The 18,871-nt window shown below is 53.0% G+C and overlaps 6 protein-coding genes across 6 annotated transcripts; 3 read left to right on the forward strand and 3 right to left on the reverse strand.

The window, feature by feature from the left end:
• Positions 1-133: 133 nt before the first annotated feature.
• Positions 134-960, reverse strand: NEUTE1DRAFT_86729 (uncharacterized protein; the record flags this gene model as incomplete). The annotated part of the gene is made up of 1 exon (XM_009855425.1): positions 134-960. One exon carries the CDS (start codon positions 931-933, stop codon positions 172-174), a length of 762 nt encoding a protein of 253 aa, XP_009853727.1.
• Positions 961-1,627: 667 nt separating this feature from the next.
• NEUTE1DRAFT_86732 (uncharacterized protein) lies at positions 1,628-4,076 on the reverse strand (the record flags this gene model as incomplete). Its single annotated transcript, XM_009855426.1, has 5 exons — positions 1,628-2,200; positions 2,257-2,852; positions 2,928-3,189; positions 3,261-3,440; positions 3,566-4,076. 5 exons carry the CDS (start codon positions 3,768-3,770, stop codon positions 1,818-1,820), a joined length of 1,626 nt encoding a protein of 541 aa, XP_009853728.1.
• Positions 4,077-6,898: 2,822 nt separating this feature from the next.
• NEUTE1DRAFT_112432 (uncharacterized protein) lies at positions 6,899-8,815 on the reverse strand (the record flags this gene model as incomplete). The annotated part of the gene is made up of 4 exons (XM_009855427.1): positions 6,899-7,775; positions 7,857-8,070; positions 8,139-8,514; positions 8,609-8,815. 4 exons carry the CDS (start codon positions 8,813-8,815, stop codon positions 6,899-6,901), a joined length of 1,674 nt encoding a protein of 557 aa, XP_009853729.1.
• A 1,668-nt stretch (positions 8,816-10,483) lies between these two features.
• NEUTE1DRAFT_112433 (uncharacterized protein) lies at positions 10,484-10,898 on the forward strand (the record flags this gene model as incomplete). The annotated part of the gene is made up of 2 exons (XM_009855428.1): positions 10,484-10,710; positions 10,808-10,898. The coding sequence occupies 2 exons, from the start codon at positions 10,484-10,486 to the stop codon at positions 10,896-10,898; spliced, it is 318 nt and encodes a 105-aa protein (XP_009853730.1).
• A 757-nt stretch (positions 10,899-11,655) lies between these two features.
• Positions 11,656-13,708, forward strand: NEUTE1DRAFT_68062 (uncharacterized protein; the record flags this gene model as incomplete). The annotated part of the gene is made up of 3 exons (XM_009855429.1): positions 11,656-12,614; positions 12,710-13,197; positions 13,271-13,708. The coding sequence occupies 3 exons, from the start codon at positions 12,058-12,060 to the stop codon at positions 13,642-13,644; spliced, it is 1,419 nt and encodes a 472-aa protein (XP_009853731.1).
• Positions 13,709-15,005: 1,297 nt separating this feature from the next.
• Positions 15,006-18,780, forward strand: NEUTE1DRAFT_68063 (uncharacterized protein; the record flags this gene model as incomplete). The annotated part of the gene is made up of 1 exon (XM_009855430.1): positions 15,006-18,780. The coding sequence occupies one exon, from the start codon at positions 15,006-15,008 to the stop codon at positions 18,444-18,446; it is 3,441 nt and encodes a 1,146-aa protein (XP_009853732.1).
• Positions 18,781-18,871: the final 91 nt, after the last annotated feature.

Consider the following 18,871-nt stretch of genomic DNA (forward strand, 5'->3'; position numbering starts at 1 on the left):
TTTCGTTCTTTCGCTACACTACATATCTATGACACTACGTACAACTTATGTCCGAGACATGGGTGGTTATTTGTATCGCAGCTGCAATGCCGGAGGCCGATAATGCCGGAGGCTGACCGCCCTTGATCGTCGCCCGAATACCTCGGCACTCCACTATCGACTACATGCCGTTCACCACTGGTCGGGATCCGCATCCGCAAAGGTGTCGCCAATGGCAATCTCATCGAACCAAACCTGCCGGAAGGGCTGAGAGCCAGAATAGCCCGAATCATACCAAGCATTGGCGTAGAGACCGACTCGGAACTGGAATCTCACGTCGGTGTCGAGGGTCGTCTTGATGTCGTAGTGCTCGACGACCTTGGTTCCATCATACCAGAGCTTGAAGAAGCCCGAGCTGTCGCTCCTCCAACTGACCTGCATCACAATCTTGTGCCAGGTACCAGCGCTGACGTTGATGCCGGTGTCGAAAGGAGTAGGCAAGGGAGAGCAGAGCGTGCCACTCTTGACTCTGGTCATGAGACGGTTTCCATTGACCCAGACCATGGTCGTGGGCGACCACTCATCACAACTGCTGGAGCCAAAGTTGCCGATGAACTGGGCAAGGTTATAGGACTGCGCGGGGCTCGACTGCCAGTCGCCCTGCAGACGGAACATGAAGCCATAGAAGCGTGTCTCGCCCCGGGCGTAGCCGTTGAGAGTCCGCACTTCAGCGTGGTAGCGGCCCGAGTACGAAGAGTCGTAGGTCTGCTCGAACTTGAGGGCCGTGCCTCCCTCGTAGACTGTGTTGGTCACTTCGGAGATCTTGCCCTTGTTTTCGGTCTGTTGACCATCCCAGCCGCTGAGGGTGCCGTGGTTGCTGAAGATTTGAGTTCCCTGGACGATGACGGGCGTCACGGCCGCGAGCGCGGCGATGAGCACATGTTGGATACCCATGTTGCGTTCAAGAGATATCAAAGGCAGTTACCGGGCGGGTCGGTATTTAATTGAGGAGGTAGCAAGGTTGGATGCTCAAGAAGCTACTCCAGGAGGGGACGGTCGGCCCATTGTCGACTTTTGTACTTTTCTCACAGCATTGCGGGGGCGTTGAAGTTCTCAGCTAAAAGGGACATGAGTAAGAATCTCTTCGCATGTTGTGAGTAAGCGGCCACACATACGAGCTCACAATCCAATCGCGGCCTTCTTATGTTGGCTGCCTGGGCGGAGTGTTGGTGGCGTCTCCGGCGCTTACTAAGGTCAAACAGGTAGGTGGTATCAACGTCCTCTCCAGGGTGGTAAAAACCTTTTTTTTTGTACAGCAAAGACTGACGACTGTGGTTTGTAGTAGCTTCAACGTTCAACGTCCGAGGTTTCCTCTTGTCACTCTTTCTTTTCACTCGCTCGGGTCTTACGTCCGGTTGCAGCATCCTTCAACTTATTCTATTCTCCACACGCCTTGTGAGGCTCCAGCAACAGGTGCCTTGGGTGTATCCTCGCCAAGAAGGGGGATGCTCTCATGATACCTGAACATTCGGCTCAGGGGCACCTACCTCACCCTGCTGTTCATCGGTTCCTCAGCGAATGGGCATGGCTATCAAAGCACCATCGCGAAGACACATAGGGTTCAGGCTTCACGGTCCCGACAGATGCGGATCGTAACTCATCTCATTTCCTCAAAGACGAGTTCACATCCAAGACATCAAAGAAGAAATGCTCCAATTCCATCCCGGCACATGACATCGTATCTGTAGGAAGACAGACCCAACGATCCACAAACGTTCAAAACCCAAGAACCATTCCCAAGCCGACGCAGAACTCCACGTTCACCATCCAAAACTCAATCAAGGGACATGCTCCTTTACCTCAGCCGAGCCGCCCAGCTTGTTTTCGTTGGTGCTGCACCTACCAAGGCCAGTCGTGTCATGCTCAGTGTGGTTGACCACCTTCTCGGCAGCGGCATTGGCCTGTCTCTGAAGGTCCTCGCCTTCGAACATGAAGGTAAGCTCTTCGAGGGTCCGACCCATGGTTTCAGGGAACATGAAGTAGACGAAGCAGACCTCGAATGCGAGCCAGCAGCAGTACGAAATGAGATACTTCCAGCCAACGTTCTTCAGACCGATGGGGTTGACAAAGGTGGTGAAGAAACCGGCCAGACGACCAAAGAGCTGGAAGACGGCAATACCACGGGAGCGCTCGGCATACGGCCAGACTTCCACCATGTAAGCTGCCCTTTGAGTTAGTGATATTGACCTCTGAACAGGACATGGGGGTTCAACTTACTGTAGGTCAAGGCGTTATAACCCATGTTATAGCACGGCGAGTACATGTAGATGAAGAAGAGGGTGGCGATGTTTGCCCCGTTGTTGGGTGTCCCATTCGCCTTGCCTGTCATGGCGCGCTCCATGGAGACGGTCCATGCGATATAGCACAGCAGCAAGCTGATGGTGCAGGCCATGTACATGATACGACGTCTGATGCGAGTGACTAGGAGCGAAACAGTCACGCCGCAGAACAAACTCCAGCAGGCGATGGAGACGTTGATCTTTTGGATGAAGGTCGAGTCGGTGAAGCCAATCATCTTGAGGAGGTCGCCGAGGAAGTAGGAGATGAGGGTGTTGCCGGACCATTGGGTGAAGAGACCGAGCATGGACGAGATGAGAAGACGCTTGCGCATGCCCGGGGTCCGGAGGAGATCCATCCACGAGCTCTTGGAGACGGTTTCGTATTCGAGACGGATGACGGCTTGCATCTGGGCGAACTCGGCGGCAACGAATTCCTCACCGCGCTCCATCTCTCCGTGGTACTTTTTTAGGATGTCGTGGGCTTCTTGAGAGCGGTCCTTGGTGATTAGCCAGCGGGGACTCTCGGGGATGAAGCTGCATTTCCTCAAGTTAGCGAATTACGTTCACACGATCGGAATATGTTTCAACAAGATCGATGATGACACGTACAAGACAAAGGTAAGTTGAAGCAGCGATGGGCAAATCTGGAGAAGCGAGGGGATTCTCCAACCCCAATTGCTCGCGATGCTGTTGGTGCCAAAGACAATGGCGGCAGCAACGATTTGCCCGACGAAATAGGACACGTTGAAGAGCGAGGTCAAGACGGGACGTTCTTTCGGGTAGGCAAGTTCGCCGATGAGGGAGGAGCCGGAGACGATGCAAGTGGGGATGCCGAAGCCGAGAATCATACGGGCGACGATGTACATGCCGACTGTTGTTGGCGGCGGTCAGTGTTGGCGTTTTTGTGGTATTTACGGCAGAGAGAGGTATATAGGTGCTTACCATGTTGGGAAAAACCCTGAATGATGGCGCCCACAATCATGACGATTGAGCCAAGAGCAATAGACCATCTTCGACCGAACCTGTCATTGATGATGGGCACCAGGGGAAGAGACAGAATGGCACCAAGAGAGTACGCTGCGCTGATGATACCCTTGAGAGCTCCCTGCGGATTGTCGAAGTCTGCGATATCACCCAGGTGTGATTAGCAAGGAAGGAACCAGAACGGTACCACGTCCATTCCTCCAGCCTCCGTCCGAGGACCGCACGACGCTGACACGGAGAACGATTAAAAAAAGAAGACGTACACTGGATCCACGACTCCAAAATCTGGAGGGCATTGATCATCTGGGAATCAAACCCCGACGTCAACTCGATGCCCATACATGTCGGGAAGAGCATAAAGTAGAGGAATCGCAGGTTGGGTTTCTTGTACCAGGGAATTGGGTCCTCTTTGGCGAGGCGGGAGATGACGGGGTCGGAACCACCGAAGTCGCCACCTGCACCGCCCATTTTGGGAGATGATTGTTGATGTTGGTCTTTCTACTGCTGCTGGTAATGTAGGAGTGCTGTTCATAGGAGAAGTGGAGGAGCAGGAGGAGGAGCAGGAGGAGGTTTGAGTTACCCAAGCTTGGCGATGTATGGTTGGGAACAAAGCAAGAGAGCAGAGGGGACAAGAGTCTATCTGTCTGGATGGCAGCAGGTAGTCTATCTATGTATGAATGGACTTCGAACCATGGACCGGCTGCCTGGAAATAATACCCTACTCGAGTCGTCAAACCATGGGAGGTGATAGGTTACAACTCCGCGCGAACCCTACCTACATGCAATATCGAACCGTCCAGAGGATAATCATGTACCCCATTACCCCATTATTCCATGATTCCATTATTCCATCCCTGGTAGGATGTAGTATACATACAATCACGGATCACTGTATCCTTAAGGCATGGCACACCTCGTTCGTTCATGTGCGGGGATGGAACACGGAAAGACTAATTCGGTACCTACCGCACTCGAGTTAACGAATCATGATGCTTGTTCCCCCACACACTACCACACTACACCAAGCCTTCCCCAACTTTACTCTAACCTCTTCCGGAGATACTGGGGGCGGGGGAAAACCATTGTTGGGTTGGGTTGACAGCCTAGAGGTAGAGGTAGTCTAACCCTTTCCGGCCGGTCGAAGATGGCCAATTGAATGAGACGGTCATGTTAATGTTGCACATGCACATGCGCCGCGCCGCCGCCGTGTCGTCTTACCCCATCCCATCCCATTCCATCCCATGATTTACCTACTGCGTACACATAAACATAAAGATGGGGGGTCTGGGGTAATGTCCCTGTTTTGCATTTTGCATGTACCGAGCGCTTGGCATTCTGGGGGAGGTCTGGGGTAGGCTGGGGTAGAATGGAAAGGCTGACGGCCAAGCTAGCGGATTGGACGACGGACGGCCTGACAAGGAAAAAGGGAGGGGAGGGGGGAGGGGGAGAGGAGTGGAGTGGGCTTTGACAGGCTTCCCCGGATAAATACCATGTAGTGTACTCACATGTGCAGGTACCAAGCCGGGATAGAGGCTATTTCATCCGTTAGCGTCTTCCTGGTATGCATGGATTGGACTTGTCACTCTTTCTTTTTTTCCTTTTTCGAGAATGACAGAGATGGGTGGGCTAGAGGTATATAGAGGTATGTAGAGGTATGTAAGGAGAGTGAGTTTGTTTAGGTAGGTATGTACATGAGGGTTGATGCGAACTTTTACTTGACTGCGTGGAACATTGGCGTGGAGGCCAAGGAGAGGAGTCCAGGAGCCAAGCCTGATGGTTTCACTAACCGGGCTGGCAGCATCTTTCGGGGTCGATTGAGGGTTGAGGGTCGAAGGTTGAAGCAAGACATGTGGCAAGAAGGAGCAAACTGTAAGGAGTTTGACTGGTCTGGATGGCTTGACAGGAAGGAAGTAATGGGTCGTTTATGGGCGCCAAGTCAAGTATTACCTTTCAAAGTCGATCGGAAGGCGGTTCCACACGTATTGAAAGGTTCGTCTGGGGTGGTTTGTCTTTGCTCTTGTGGGAAGTGAGCTGACAAGTGGAAGTCTAACAGGCACACCATGAGGATCTTGGAATGTAGGGATGACTGGCTTATATACTTGCCAAGTCTCGACTTTATCCCGAGTTCCCCGTTACATACGTCGTCCATCCAGTGGGATCTAGTCATAGAAAACCAGGGGCACTTTCAGCCGTTCTGATACTACATCATATAACACTACCACGCCGAGAAAACCTACGCCGTACTTCGGCATCTTAACCGCCATTATGCATGTTCCACACTCTCATCTTTTCACCTCTTGTGCTTTTCCGCGTTTGGTCTACGAACTTTACCTACCTAGACTGCATTGGGATGCTGGAACCGACGTTGATGGTCTCAGGCTTGGCTATCAGGTCGATGCCCCCTTCCTCCAGGACCGAATGTAGAAGGGAAAATTGAGGAAACTGATTGAAGGCTGTCAAAGCGGATGACTCGGTCAGGGGTGGCTCAACTAACTCGATAGGTATGAAGACCTTGTCATGATCAAGGGCCGAACCGGGTTAAAGAATGCTAACGGAGTCGATGGGACTGCGGGTTGAGATTACGTTACACGGCAGAACGCACCAAGTTTGACACTTTGACCTGGAGAGCCTAGAGGTAGCAATCTCGGACTGAATTGGATCCCAGATGGAGTTGTCGATCTCACGAGGTGTATATCTAAGGTACGGCGTGAAGCCTAAAGCAGCGTAGCAATGGAGTTGAGAGTTCCGTTCCAGCGGTTTGGAACAAGATATTAACTCGCATCCTTTATTTATCAGTTGTAACTCCTTTGATAGACGAAATATCTAGGTAGGTACCTTCCCTTAATCCAGATCATAGAGACTTCCAACTGGCTGCGTAGCTAACGACGGGAATGATTTGTTGCGAGCCAAGAGGAAGCCAAGAGAAACACACCAACAGGACGGGAGGCACAATCCTGTGCTGCCTCTTTCTAAAATGGAGTTGCGAGGTTGTTGGAGGGGGCACGATGTATTGGAGATGGCCATGGGAGTTTATCCAACGTTGGTAAGTCGAATTCGAGTCAAACAAATCGCCGGTGAGGGATGGACGATAATCTGACGAAGATTCCATTGAGAAGAGCGACGCGATGGAATTGACCATCTAAAGAGTAATTCCAGATTTAGTATCAAGCGTTACTATCGATCGAGGTCATTGAGTGTAATGAGTGTTCAACATTTGTTGCGCGATGTAAACATCTTTCTGGTGGTACATGAACAAAGAAAAATCAACAAAGAAAGCCGCCAATCCTCCTCTGAAGGTACCTCTATGTTTTTCTTTCGTCATCATCCGTCGTGCCTTGCCGTCTTCAAAACATCCAAGTAGGCGCTTTCTTCATACCCTGGATCCCACCTTTTTTTTGTCGCCAGCGCCTGCGTTCTGAGAGGGAGCTCTTGCCTTTCCAGACCTTTTTCCCAAACAAACCTTGTTCCTCCTGATCTCACCACTTTTCCTCTCTCTTTTCTTCTACAACAGACGCTGGCCAACAGCTTCAAGCCATGACCTATCTCCTCCATGATGCCTCCCACTTCCTTCATACATGTCTCTCTGAGCTTTGAGGTTACCACCTCAAACTCGCCGTCCCAGCAGGGTAAGCAGGCATATCACCACCACCACCCGTACCATGCCCAGCATCAAACCCACCACCACCACCACCGCCTTGCGTCGTCTGTTCCACAGTCATCGTGACCTCTTGCGTCCTCAGAATCATTCCCATCGGAGTGGGAGTACGAGAGATAGCCCCCCTTCCACCACCACCAGCAGGCCCCGTCTCAAGCCCCTGCCCCTGCGAAATCACGACCCCCGACATCGTCGTCGCCACAGAGGACCGTGTCCTGTCATCTACCATTCCATGATTCCTTGTGCGCTTTTGCGGCTGCAACTGTCCATTTCCCTCGCCATCCATATCATGCTCATGCCCGTTTTGGTCCTCCATGTCCTGCCCACAATGCCCCATCAAAATCAAGATACTCTCCTGACTTTCGGCCTTTGCATCATGACTATACCGTAACCCATCCCCCATGTCTCCTCCGACTCCCACTTCAACAGCAAAATAAGTCTCTGACTCAGCGGCAGTCGCAGGCGTCGTCACGACCAGCAAGTCATCATCATCTTGTAGTTCCGCAGCATTCTTTGGTGACTTTATGTTCTTGGACATGGACATGGTAGCGCCGCCGCCGGCTTGGAGTTCCACATCGTCAACGGTGGATTTGGGAGATCTGGACTTGGACCATAATTGCTTGTGGTAGCTGTCGCGCGTGGTTGACAAGTGAGTGTGCCGGCGACCCCCGTAATAGACTTCGTGGCCTCCTCCGCTGGAATTGTTGTAGCTGCCTGATCGGGGGGTGCTGCAGAGGGTGCGGCGGCCCATGAGGACGTCGAGAAGGGGTTGGAGGAGGGGAATGCAGGAGGCAATGATGATGGTGCTGCCTTCGATGCTGTGGGGTAGAGGTTAGTGAGATATGACAGCAGGGAGGGAAGTGGTTCGAAGGAGGTTTCAGAGGGAAATCAAAGCTTACAGGGACCAGATGACCAGATCGGTGGTATCCCAGGAGAAATCAGCTCCGGCGAGCGAAGGGAGACGAGTGGATTTGTAGAGGGACACGATTGCCGAGACGGATCCGATGCTCAGGGCGGAGCAGAGGGCGATCTTCTTCTTGTTGTTGATCTGCAGTTTGAAGAGGACGATGGTGGGGTAAACGGCGAGGTAAAGATCCGTCAAGGCGGAGAAACCTGTGGGCAGAAAAGGTGAGTTGGACTTTTTCGTCTCAGTCTGGTCTTCAGTCATGAGAGGTACTCACATCCAGCAACCATGGAATACCTCACCAACAACCACGGACTCCAGCACTTGACATTGGTAATCGAAAAGTCCCATTGTGCCCGCGAGGGCGTGCACTGGGCGAACAAGATGATGGCGCAGCCAAGGATAGCCACCTGGCAAGTGCTGACCAACACCCAGAGAAAGACACGGTGCCACCGGGCCGGGTTCAGTAGCCGCGTCAGCAGAGTCACGACGGCGAACTTGGGAATGGTGAAGGCGAGGATGCTGGGCGTGAAGCTGAAGAAGGCCCATTTGATCATCTGCTGCTTTCCATCGAGGGGTAAGACGTCAAAGTGCCTGCCGAAACCATGGTACACCGAGGCGATGGTCATGCCGACGCAGATCCACGCACATGCCTGCCGTAGGTTAGCAAGAGTGTCATGTTAGTCTTGGATGAGGTTCGGTGATGACTGGCAGATGAGATGCGGTAGATAAAAGAGAGAAACTCACTAATCCAAGAAGAATCAAACAATCATCCACCTCCACTTTTCCCAGTATCCTCGTCCTCACGAAGAGACGGGCAAACACAAAGACGGTGCTGATGGCCACGATGGTGGTGATGACGGCTATGACTCCTGGGCCCTTGTTGGCCTGCATGTACGCCTCAGACGGCCCTTGGTGTGCAAAGGCTGGCGAAGCTGATACTGAGTCAGCCATGGCTGTAACGAATGAATGAATAAACGAATGACTGTCTGGGTGTCTTGTAGCACAGATGGAAGGGAGGTATTGTTCGTGAACGAGTGTTTTCTTAGTCGTGTCTTGTGTCATTCCATTTCCATCATGTTGATGTCTCAAGCAGGTCTTGGGAGACGCCTGGCCAGATGTATGAAGAGGCCTTGTGACAGAAAGGCATCCTTGTGGTGTTTATTCGCCATTGTCAACTCTTATGCAGTGACTGAATAATAGAGTACATATTTCCAGCTTGCTTTTTCTGTTGTTGTTTCTCTCATGACAATGGTCTCCACCTTTCTCTTTTGAGGGTTCTCTTGCGAACGATCGTTGGGACTTGAGAGAAACAGAGTGTAACCTTGGATCTCGATTCCTCAATCCAACCGACCGAACAGAAGACATCCGGAACCCACTTCTCTGTAACCAGAAACAGGTGGTGAACCCCTGGTACCTGCAGGTAATTAGATGAAGACAACCTTATAGCATGAAGCTGAGTCCGTAGGGGCCTGTCCTGCTTTGGTCACTGGTCACTGGTCTGTTCTGGGGTGCGAGAAGGGTTCAGGCACCCTTCCTCTTCTTCTTCGGGTGACTGGCTGAGCCTTACGAAGTTGCTTAACTTTATGTTGTTGGGGGGTTATTTGATGATAAGAGTCGTCGGAGATAGGCCATCACCCCACGCCGGTCGGACTGATGCCTGGACTGATCATCGATCCGTCCATTGGCGTGGATACGGTGGGCGACTTGGTTTCCCTGGTACGGCCGGTGATCCGGGGAGCAGAGGTATGGAAGGAAGGGAGGAGGGTTCGAGTGGGAATTTACCCCAGATCCAGTTTCTTCATGGTTTCCATGGTGAACCATTGTACAGGTATTCACGGGTTCACTCTCGCTAACGGTACGACACCGAAACCGAGACTAAGACGGAGTCAATCCCTCTGGTCGAGATCGTGTCTACCATTTCTTTTCGCCGTTCTTCCCAACTGGAACATCCAGGGAAGCGGTGTGTGGCCCAGGCGTAACACAAAGTTGGAGAGTTCGTGTCCTCGCGGCAAACGGAAGAAATTTGCCGGAAGTTTTGGATACCAGGTTAGGTATCGACAAGGAATGGACCCTTGAATAAGTTGTTCTGGAAACAAATCCTCTGGGTGCAGTGGTGTCATCAAAAGCAACATGAATTCCGGCCCCCTTCCTACTCGCAGAACCAGAAACCGACCGGTTCTGGGTCTCTCTTTCTTCTTTCGAATCAGAATGCTACCTACCTCGCTTCGCCCTTCCTCTTTCTCATCGTCTAAAACTCGACAATTCTGCTGGAGGGGCATGTAAAATCCGAAATGCACATCAGAACATCGCCGGCAACACGAGTACGACACGACCCTTGATAAAATGCCGATGATGGATTCCTCGAGGAGCTTGCTTGCTTTTTTGAACCTTGTCGGCATGAAAGACCACGTTCCGCGAGGTTTCAGTCTCTGTCTGTTTATTTTTTTCCGGTTGGTTGACGTCCACGAAGCCCTCCTCACCAACAAAGCCAATGGGAGAATATTCCGCCGAATTTCCACACACACCTTGGTGTGACCTGATTGATGGCAGTCCATTCCATCCGGCAACGATTTGCGGTTCCGATTTTAGTGATAAGGTGTCAACGGAGCGCGTACCGGAATGGCGTACCAGGATATCGAGCCTGGCGCCGGCGGTGCTGTTGGTGGAATGGGAGCAGGACAGGACCTAATTTTAAACCCGAGCCGGTTTCGACATGGTCGGAAGTGGCATCCGGTACAGTGCGGCACGGGTGCTACCGCTGTCAGGCCCATAAATATCCGCGGCCGGGCAGCGCCTGAGGGGTTGGATCCGAAGGAGCCAGGAGCTGTGGCTTCACTCTGGGAAGGGTACGTAAAGGGACGTCAGTGAGGGTATCACAGAGACGTGGAAATATCAAATGCTTTCCAAACTGTGGTGATGGAACTTCGAAACCCAACAAGATAGAACACTCGAAAAAGCGACCTCAGACTTGGGATATTGGGAAAAGGATAACTGGGGCGGTGAAAGAGAAATTGAAGCTGTACTTGCGTCTTAGGATATGGGCATCTGGTCAAGCCACAAATGACTGTTCAACTTTTGAAGCACCAGACTTGGGAATGGCAGCTCACAAGGGGCCATCGTTCGATGGATTGTTCTCGGAAGGTTTTTCGGTAAAAATGCCACCGGCACGATGACACTCTAGATTGTCGCTGATACGACCTGGTCGACCATTTATCGCCCTTGTCGTCGTCCGCATGAATTTCAGATGACTGAACAATCGAACGACAAGTGGCATGCAGCACTGTTCTGCCTACTACCCCAACCCTCAAAACGACACTGTGCGACATAGCCGTTGGTTCCTTCGATTCGTTCGTCCGTGTAAATAAGTTGTTCCGATTGGATGGACTAGGGTTGTCGGTTGCAACGACCGCAACCACGCTCGCTACACTTGCCTCATTGTTGACTTTGCGTGAAAGGGAAGAACCTCCTCCGTCACTGATCATTCATTGATTCCGTCTTCTGCGTCTTTCTCTCAAGGGCAAGAGCGGCCTTTTTGGGATTCTGGTTGCTTCGTTCATGCAGTCGAGTTTTGGGAAGGTAGGTTGCAGGAAACATGAACTCGCATCTCGATCATAAACGTGCTCCTCCGTAGCATCAATCGCAAACATTGACCCTGAGAGTCAAAGTCTGAGGCATCCAGAAATCCTAGCCAGCTCTCACTTTCCGGACTTCTCAAGGGCCCTGGGCCTGTAGTGGTGATTTCCATATATTGACTGGTAACGTCACCAGTTGGCCCGACCATGCAACAGTCTAGACTTTTCGCCATCCGATTATTGAAATTACTGCCCCTCGCTGCTGGGAGACAGACAAGGACAGCAATACATAGGTATGTACGCTATAGGGTTGAGCCACACATGGATGACAAGCCCACATGGCCGGGGTATCATCCGTGTTATCAGAGGTAGGGTTTGAGTGTGAGATTTGACCTTTTGCGTTGCGATGCCAATGCAATGGAAACACAGGTCCAGAGCGAGCCAACTGCATGAACCTTAGTTGGTGTTCAGAGACTGGCAAAGACCACACCTCCTTTTTCGTTGTTCATGATCCAGATATATCTCCCATCACGTCTCACCCTCCAAAGGTGAGTATTTGAGCCCATCCACTTTATTCCCAGCCATCAGTCGTAAGTGACACACCAAACCACCACCTTCACAATGGCTGTATCCGTCCAACCCCCCACCCGCGACCGCACCGCCGGCCACCGCACCAAAAAGTCCACGTCCTCCGTCTCCGTCACCCCCGTATCAGAACCCCAACCCATCGACCCATCCATCATCAACCGACCCAACGACCTCTCTTCGGTACCCTCCCTCCTCTCCGCCATCTTTACCCAAGGCATCGCGGCCGTGACGTCCCCCTCAGATGACGCCACGCGGCTCGCCCTCCTCTCGTCCGCGCGAGCCCTCGTGCTGGCGCTCGAAAGCCCGCGCGAGACCATGCTCCGGCAGTGCTGGGCCGACACGGTCTGCATGGCCACTTTGTCGATCGGCGTCGACACGGGCGTGTGGGCCTATCTCGGGCGGGACGACCGACCCAAGCGCGTGGCGGACATTGCTGCGGCCACGGGGTTTGAGGCGGCATACCTGGCCCGACTGCTGAAGCACGTGGCTGCCATGGGCCATGTGATTGAGACGGGTAAGGACGAGTATAAGCCGACTAACTTTAGTAAAGCGTTAGCGATCCCGACTTTGGGGGCTGCGTATCCTTTGTTGTGAGTTTCCTTTTCTTTTCATCCTTATTTCTTTCGTCTGGTTTTGTGGTCGAGGGTCCGAGAGCATACGTAAACTGACACACAATCTCGAAAAGCACGGGACCAGGTAACACGGGCGGCGTCCTCCGCTGCACGGCCTCGTTCCCTTCCTACCTCAAGTCTACCAACCTCGCCACCCCAACCTCCATCACCAACAGTAACACGCAGTTCGCCTTCGACACCCCCAAGAACTTTTTTGAGCTGTGCCATGACCCGGCATATGCGCCCATGGGGGCCCAGTTCAACACGCACATGGGGTCATATGCCTTTGGCCGGCCCACGTGGGTGGACGAGGGCTTTTATCCCATTGGGGAGCGCCTGCTTGAGGGGTTTGATGACGAGGATGAGACGGCGGCGTTGTTGGTAGATATTGGCGGGAGTATCGGGCATGATTTGCAGAAATTCAGGGATGCGTTTCCGGAAGCGAAGGGAAGACTGGTCCTGCAGGATCTGGAGCCCGTGGTGGCGCAGGTGAAGGAGACCGAGTTGGATGCGAGTATCGAGAGGATGGCGTATGACTTTTTGACGGAGCAGCCGGTTAAGGGTGAGTTTCCATTCATTTTCCTGTCCTGGAATGGTCGGTTACATGGACAAGGTACTAATACGATGGATGATAGGAGCCCGCGCGTACTACATGCATTCGGTCCTGCATGACTGGCCGGATCATCAGTGCGTCCCCATCCTGGAGAACGTCAAGGCGGCCATGAAGCCGGGGTACTCGCGCTTGTTGATCAACGAGAACGTGATTCCTGACGTGGGCGCAAGCTGGGAGAGCACTTCGTTGGATATCATGATGTCGTGCTTGGTGTCGTCCAAGGAGAGGACAAAGGATGAGTGGGTGCAGTTGTTGAAGCGTGATGCTGGGCTCAAGATTACCGGGTTCTATCCGGTTGGGAATGGCGTGGAAAGCATCATTGAGTGTGAGTTGCCAAGTAAAGAGAGTGAGTCGTCGGCCGAGGACACTGAGTCGTCGACGGATGAGTCTTTGTAACTGTCATGATACCAATCGAATAGTGTGTTTGTATGGACTGGATATTCTTGCGTCTTGTACCTTTTCATTCCTCGCTTCCGGTCTTCCTCTTCATACTGAACCGGTCAGGTAAATCTAAGTGTTGAACCGTTTCGTGGTCTCGGCGTAAGGTCAGATGCTGAACATACTTTGTTCCTCAATTCATACTCGATTTGCCGACCTCATGTTTCACCCGGCACCAAATCTCCTCGCCGCCGACTTTAGCACCCCACTTCTGGACAACAAATTGGGGAAAGACGAAAAGAACAGAGGATGGCCAGCTACATATTTCCATTCTTGTCAAGTATAAAGCTCCGTCGACAGTTGATGCTGGATTGTTAGTGTCGATGTCGTCCTGGGGCTAAAATGCCGTCGTCGTGTCAACATTCTATGAAACCCTAACGAAAAGGAGTTAAAAGAAAGAGTTGGGTATTCTGAGGTGATAGCACAAATCCAGGAAAGCGCAGACTGTGGTGAGATGTTGCTTTTTCCGAGTGTCCAATGTGAGTTTCTGGTGCCCTTTTGCCCGTTGGTGTTTTGGAGTGGAAAATGATGACGTCGGGAGATACAGTGGGCAGTTGCTTACAGCGGCCTCTCAGTGGACCACTGCACTAACAGCGATGCCATGACTTTTGCCGTAGCCAAGTTAGGGTGATAAGATAAGCGAGTCCGACGATGATTCAGCACGTGAGCTCGCACAGTTGACCGAGTTTTAGCGTGTCCACGGCAGTCCGGGTCCCTGGCTGGACCCCGCGTCGCGTACTAACAATTAAACCAACTTTGGACTCGACAATCCCAATTCCCAAAGTCAGGCAGACAATTGCACCATTCAACCACCTTCTCAGCAACCTACGGTACTTTCTTGTTGTCCGACGACTTCTCTTCTCTCCACTCACTCAGGTCCCCTCTCGCGGCTATCAAGCGACCCTCTTGTGACCTTTACCGATCCGATGCCCATTCCTGCCCATTCCTGCAGCGAGTCCAGTTCTGATCGAGGCTGAGCGGCAGTCCTCCTTGGACCATCATTACCTACGCCATTTGACAAGCCACCTACTTCGACGGGCATTGGAGGTCCAAGTACCTCTGCCTTAGGTAGGTACTTACGTCTGCGCAGTCCGACATTAGAGTGCCCGGTGACAACGCGCTGCTGGTACTACCTCTACTTACCTTTACTTACACGGACACTGTCCACAGCACCGTACAGTCGCATTCTCCATCCGTTTGCTCGACCATCCATCCATCTTCTCGACTTTTCTCCTCCATTCTCCCTCTTGAGACCTGAAGTAGACCTCGTCCTCTCCGCCTCGACATCGTATCCTACTATAATACACATACCAACAGCCATGGCACCTCCACGACTTCCTGATCTGCCAACCGAGCTGATCTACCTCATCGCCGCCCACCTCCCCAAAGCTTGCGATCTCTCGGCCTTGGCCCGGACAAATCAACGGCTCTACTGCATCATCAACAACATTCTCTACACCGGAGCAGTCAAGCCCGGCACCGACCCTCAACCTCTTCTCTGGGCCACCCGACATGGAGTCCCCTCCACCGTAGACAAGGCCATTTGCGCCGGCGCCAAGCCAGACTACCTCTTCGAGTTTGTCCTCTCCCGTAAGGCCTGGGAACTCGTCTGTATCCTCGAACGCGCTGCCGCCCCCAACGAGAACTCGGACTTTGAAGACTGGAACTGGTCCCCTCCCTCCAACACCAACTACAGCAACTCGGCCACCCCCGAGCTCTACCGCGACCTTCACGATATCATGGGCACCATGCGCGCCCCGTGGGATCCCCGCCCCAACCCCCCTCCCAACAACCTGTCCGGCCCCGCGAACCCCCTTCTCGACCTGTTGGAGAACGAACCCCCCCAAACCAACCATGAAGTACTTAGTGGTTCCGAGACTGAACCTCTTTCGGAGCCTGATGATCCCATGCCCTTCCCCCCTCCACCAGGAGGAGGAGGATTGGTGGGCGCTTTTCTCGGTAACCTGTTTCAAGCCGTTCACAACCACAACCACAACCCCTTCAATGACGATGACGAAGAAGACGACGACGACGACGAGGATGACGATGACCTCATGGATGAGGACAGCGAGGTCGAGGAGTGGGTACACAACATACGAGCCAGGGGAATCACCCGCCGCTGTGCCCCCATACACATAGCTGCCAAGGAGGGCCATAACGCCGTCATCGAAAAGCTGCTGGAGCACGGTGCCAACATCCATCTCGAGGCAGAGTGGTACTGCTCCTGCCGCCCGCCGCTCTCGCTGTGGGAAACGCGCGAACTCGAGGCGGCCGGCACCCTGCGTGAGAACCTGGAAGCTTCATATTGGCCGGCTGTCCACCTAGCCATGTGCTTTGCGCGTTTCGACACTGCCAAGTTTCTTATTGAGCGCGGTGCCCTCAACAATATCCCCAAGGGTCATCTGGGTTTCACCATCCTCCACCAAGCTGCTTCTATAGGAAACCTCGACATGCTCAAGTACATTGTCGAAGCCGGCAAGGCCACCTGGCCCACGGTCGATATCGAAGACGACATGGGCCTGACGCCTCTGTATTTTGCCTGTGCCAAGGGCCATTGGGACACAGTCGTCCCCTACCTGATTGAGAAGGGCGCCAACATAGACAAGGAGTTTGAGGTGGACCTGTGGGAATTCAAGGCCAAGACGACGGTCCTCGGCGAAGCTTGCTACCTCGGCCATTACGATCGCGCCCTGAAGCTCATTGAGCTGGGTGCAGATGTCAAGCAGCAGCTCGAGTTCAATCAGCTGACATTTGGGAGACGACACCGCCTGGAAGAAGCGGATAACGGAGACGAGGAAGCTGGCGATGGCATCAAGAAGATCCCCCTTCTCCACGTATGCTGTACCTCCCCCCGACCAAAGGATGACGACTATTACTCAAACCCATCAGTTCGGTCGGCACCTTTCAGACTGGCCAGAACCGAGGAGCCGACAGCCTTGGAACGCGTAGCCCTGATAGAAAGGCTTCTGGCTGCGGGCACGCCCATTGACCAAACCTGGGACGACGGCAATGGCGAAACCCCTTTGTTTATGGCTGCACAGTTTCACGTCACCTCAGCTGTCAGGGCCTTGTTGAAGGCTGGTGCTAATCCCCTTGTCCAGGATAAAAATGGCCGAAACGCCTTGATGGCCGCACTTTATCACCCACTAGGCGAAGAGCCCTGGACCACGTTTGCCGAGTGCTTCCCATCGAGTTCCAAGCCAGACAAGGCGCCCGAGATTGTGCGTTTGCTCCTAGAGGCAGGCGTTCCAGTCAACCATCAGGACTCAAAGGGACGTACCGCGTTGCACCTTGTCTTCCGGCCCAGGAGAGCGTACGAACTAGGAGCGGCAACAGACGCCATCTGCAGCATCGTCCGATTGCTGTTCGACGCTGGCATTGACCCATGCATTCGCGCCAAGGACAAGACCCCGGTCCTGAAGAACGCACTCAAATGGGATTACGGCCGCGCTGCTGATCTCCTCGTCCAATTCCACGGTCCCGCCCTTGGCTCGCATTTGGACCCCAAGGAGTTCCGAGAATTCTACCTAATGATAGCCGAAGCCACCTCTCCCAGGATCTACGCCACGTATGGGGCTCCTGAATCAGCCTCTTCGTATGACTTGCTTCTGGATATCGACAGCTCTCATCACCTCACGTCCGACAAGAGCCTTTTATTCGACCTGATCAAGAAAGGGTCCGAGAACGGAGAATGCTTTTCGGCAGCCGAAAAGCTTGGCAAGCGTGGCCTCCATCGCATGGACCTGACGCTCGAGGAAAAGACCAAACTGATGAAGAAAAGCATTGACCATGATCTGCACAAGCTGATGATAGAGGTTGTCAACGTCACCGTCCATGCCGTCGCGCCGTCCGTCCTTCGAGACAAGGCCGTGCTCGAAGAAGCCCTACTGCACATCCTCCGCAATCCCCGACGGTTACACTTTTCGGAACCCATGATTGCCCATCTCATCAACGCCGGCGCCGACCTCCACCGGCCATGCCCTTACCAGCTGGAAAAGAAAGCATCCGATACCACCACCACCACGACCACCACCACTACCTACCTGCCCCCCCTCTACACCGCCATCCGCTACGGCCATGTCAAGGTCGTCAAGTACATGCTCTCCAAGCAACCCATCCACGGTAACCCCCACGCCCTGCTCAACCCTTACCTCCACCAGGCCGTCAACCTCGACCCGGCCATCCGGGAGAAATGGCCCCTCACCAATCAGCAGGACGAGGCCAAGACGCGCAGTGACATGGTCCGTGCCCTCATCGAAGCCGGCGCCGACCCAGCTTTGCTCAACAAACACAAGGACACAGCGTTGTCAATACTCCTAAAGGGCCTAGCCGCCGATCCAGATCGCAGAATACTCAAGAGTCTGGGCCATTTGATCAAGCCGCTTAGTCGCGGGGTGGATATCAATGTGGTGAATAAGGAGGGGAAGAGTGTGGTGGACTATCTGAGGGAGTTGATGGTTTTGAGGGAGGTGGAGGAGAAGGATCGGGATGGTCCAAGTACGAGTGAGGCCAAGATGAAGGTCAAGAGGATCAATGAGGCTATCAGGATGTTGAGATGTAGGGTGGAGTTGGTTAAAGAGGAGTCGGATGATGAGAAAGGTGAGAGTAAGGAGAAGGGGGAAGGGAAGGAAGAGGGCAGGTTGATGATCAAGTGGTCTGTTCCCAAGGGGGGTCCGGCGGCCACGGGAGGCAATATGGTGTGTCCGCCGATGCCGGCGAGGGAGAGAGGGAGGTACGCAGGGTATGGATCATATTTGTAAAAGGATTGCGTGTAATGGTTTAAGAAGGTGTGTGTTTTTCTTGTGATCTTGTATGGTTTTATTTTGGGCACCTTTTATTATGCTCAATATGATCTGGTAAGGTCGGTATACATGGTTTATTGTTTTAGAAGTAAGAGACGGAAAAAGGCAAAGCGCTGAATATGGTGCTGACTTTGTAGAGGTAGCGTTGTGTTTTTTGCAACATGGATATTTTGTGGCTGAGGATGTACATCACTGGAGAAAGCTGTTGGTTGAGGTTGCCTGGCGAAATCCCGTCCTCTGGCAGTGGTCACTGCTGAGCCTTGCCTGAATCGCGGAAGGAGCTCATGAGTCGTGTCCAACCCAGGTTGTTGTCTCTCGGTTTCGGGTCGGTACTTGGGTCTTCTGAGCTTTTTCGTCTCCGTCTTCAAAACTTACACCAATCA

The sequence above is a fragment of the Neurospora tetrasperma genome (genome assembly GCF_000213175.1).
Source record: "Neurospora tetrasperma FGSC 2508 unplaced genomic scaffold NEUTE1scaffold_5, whole genome shotgun sequence".
Taxonomy (NCBI): Eukaryota; Fungi; Ascomycota; class Sordariomycetes; order Sordariales; family Sordariaceae; genus Neurospora; species Neurospora tetrasperma.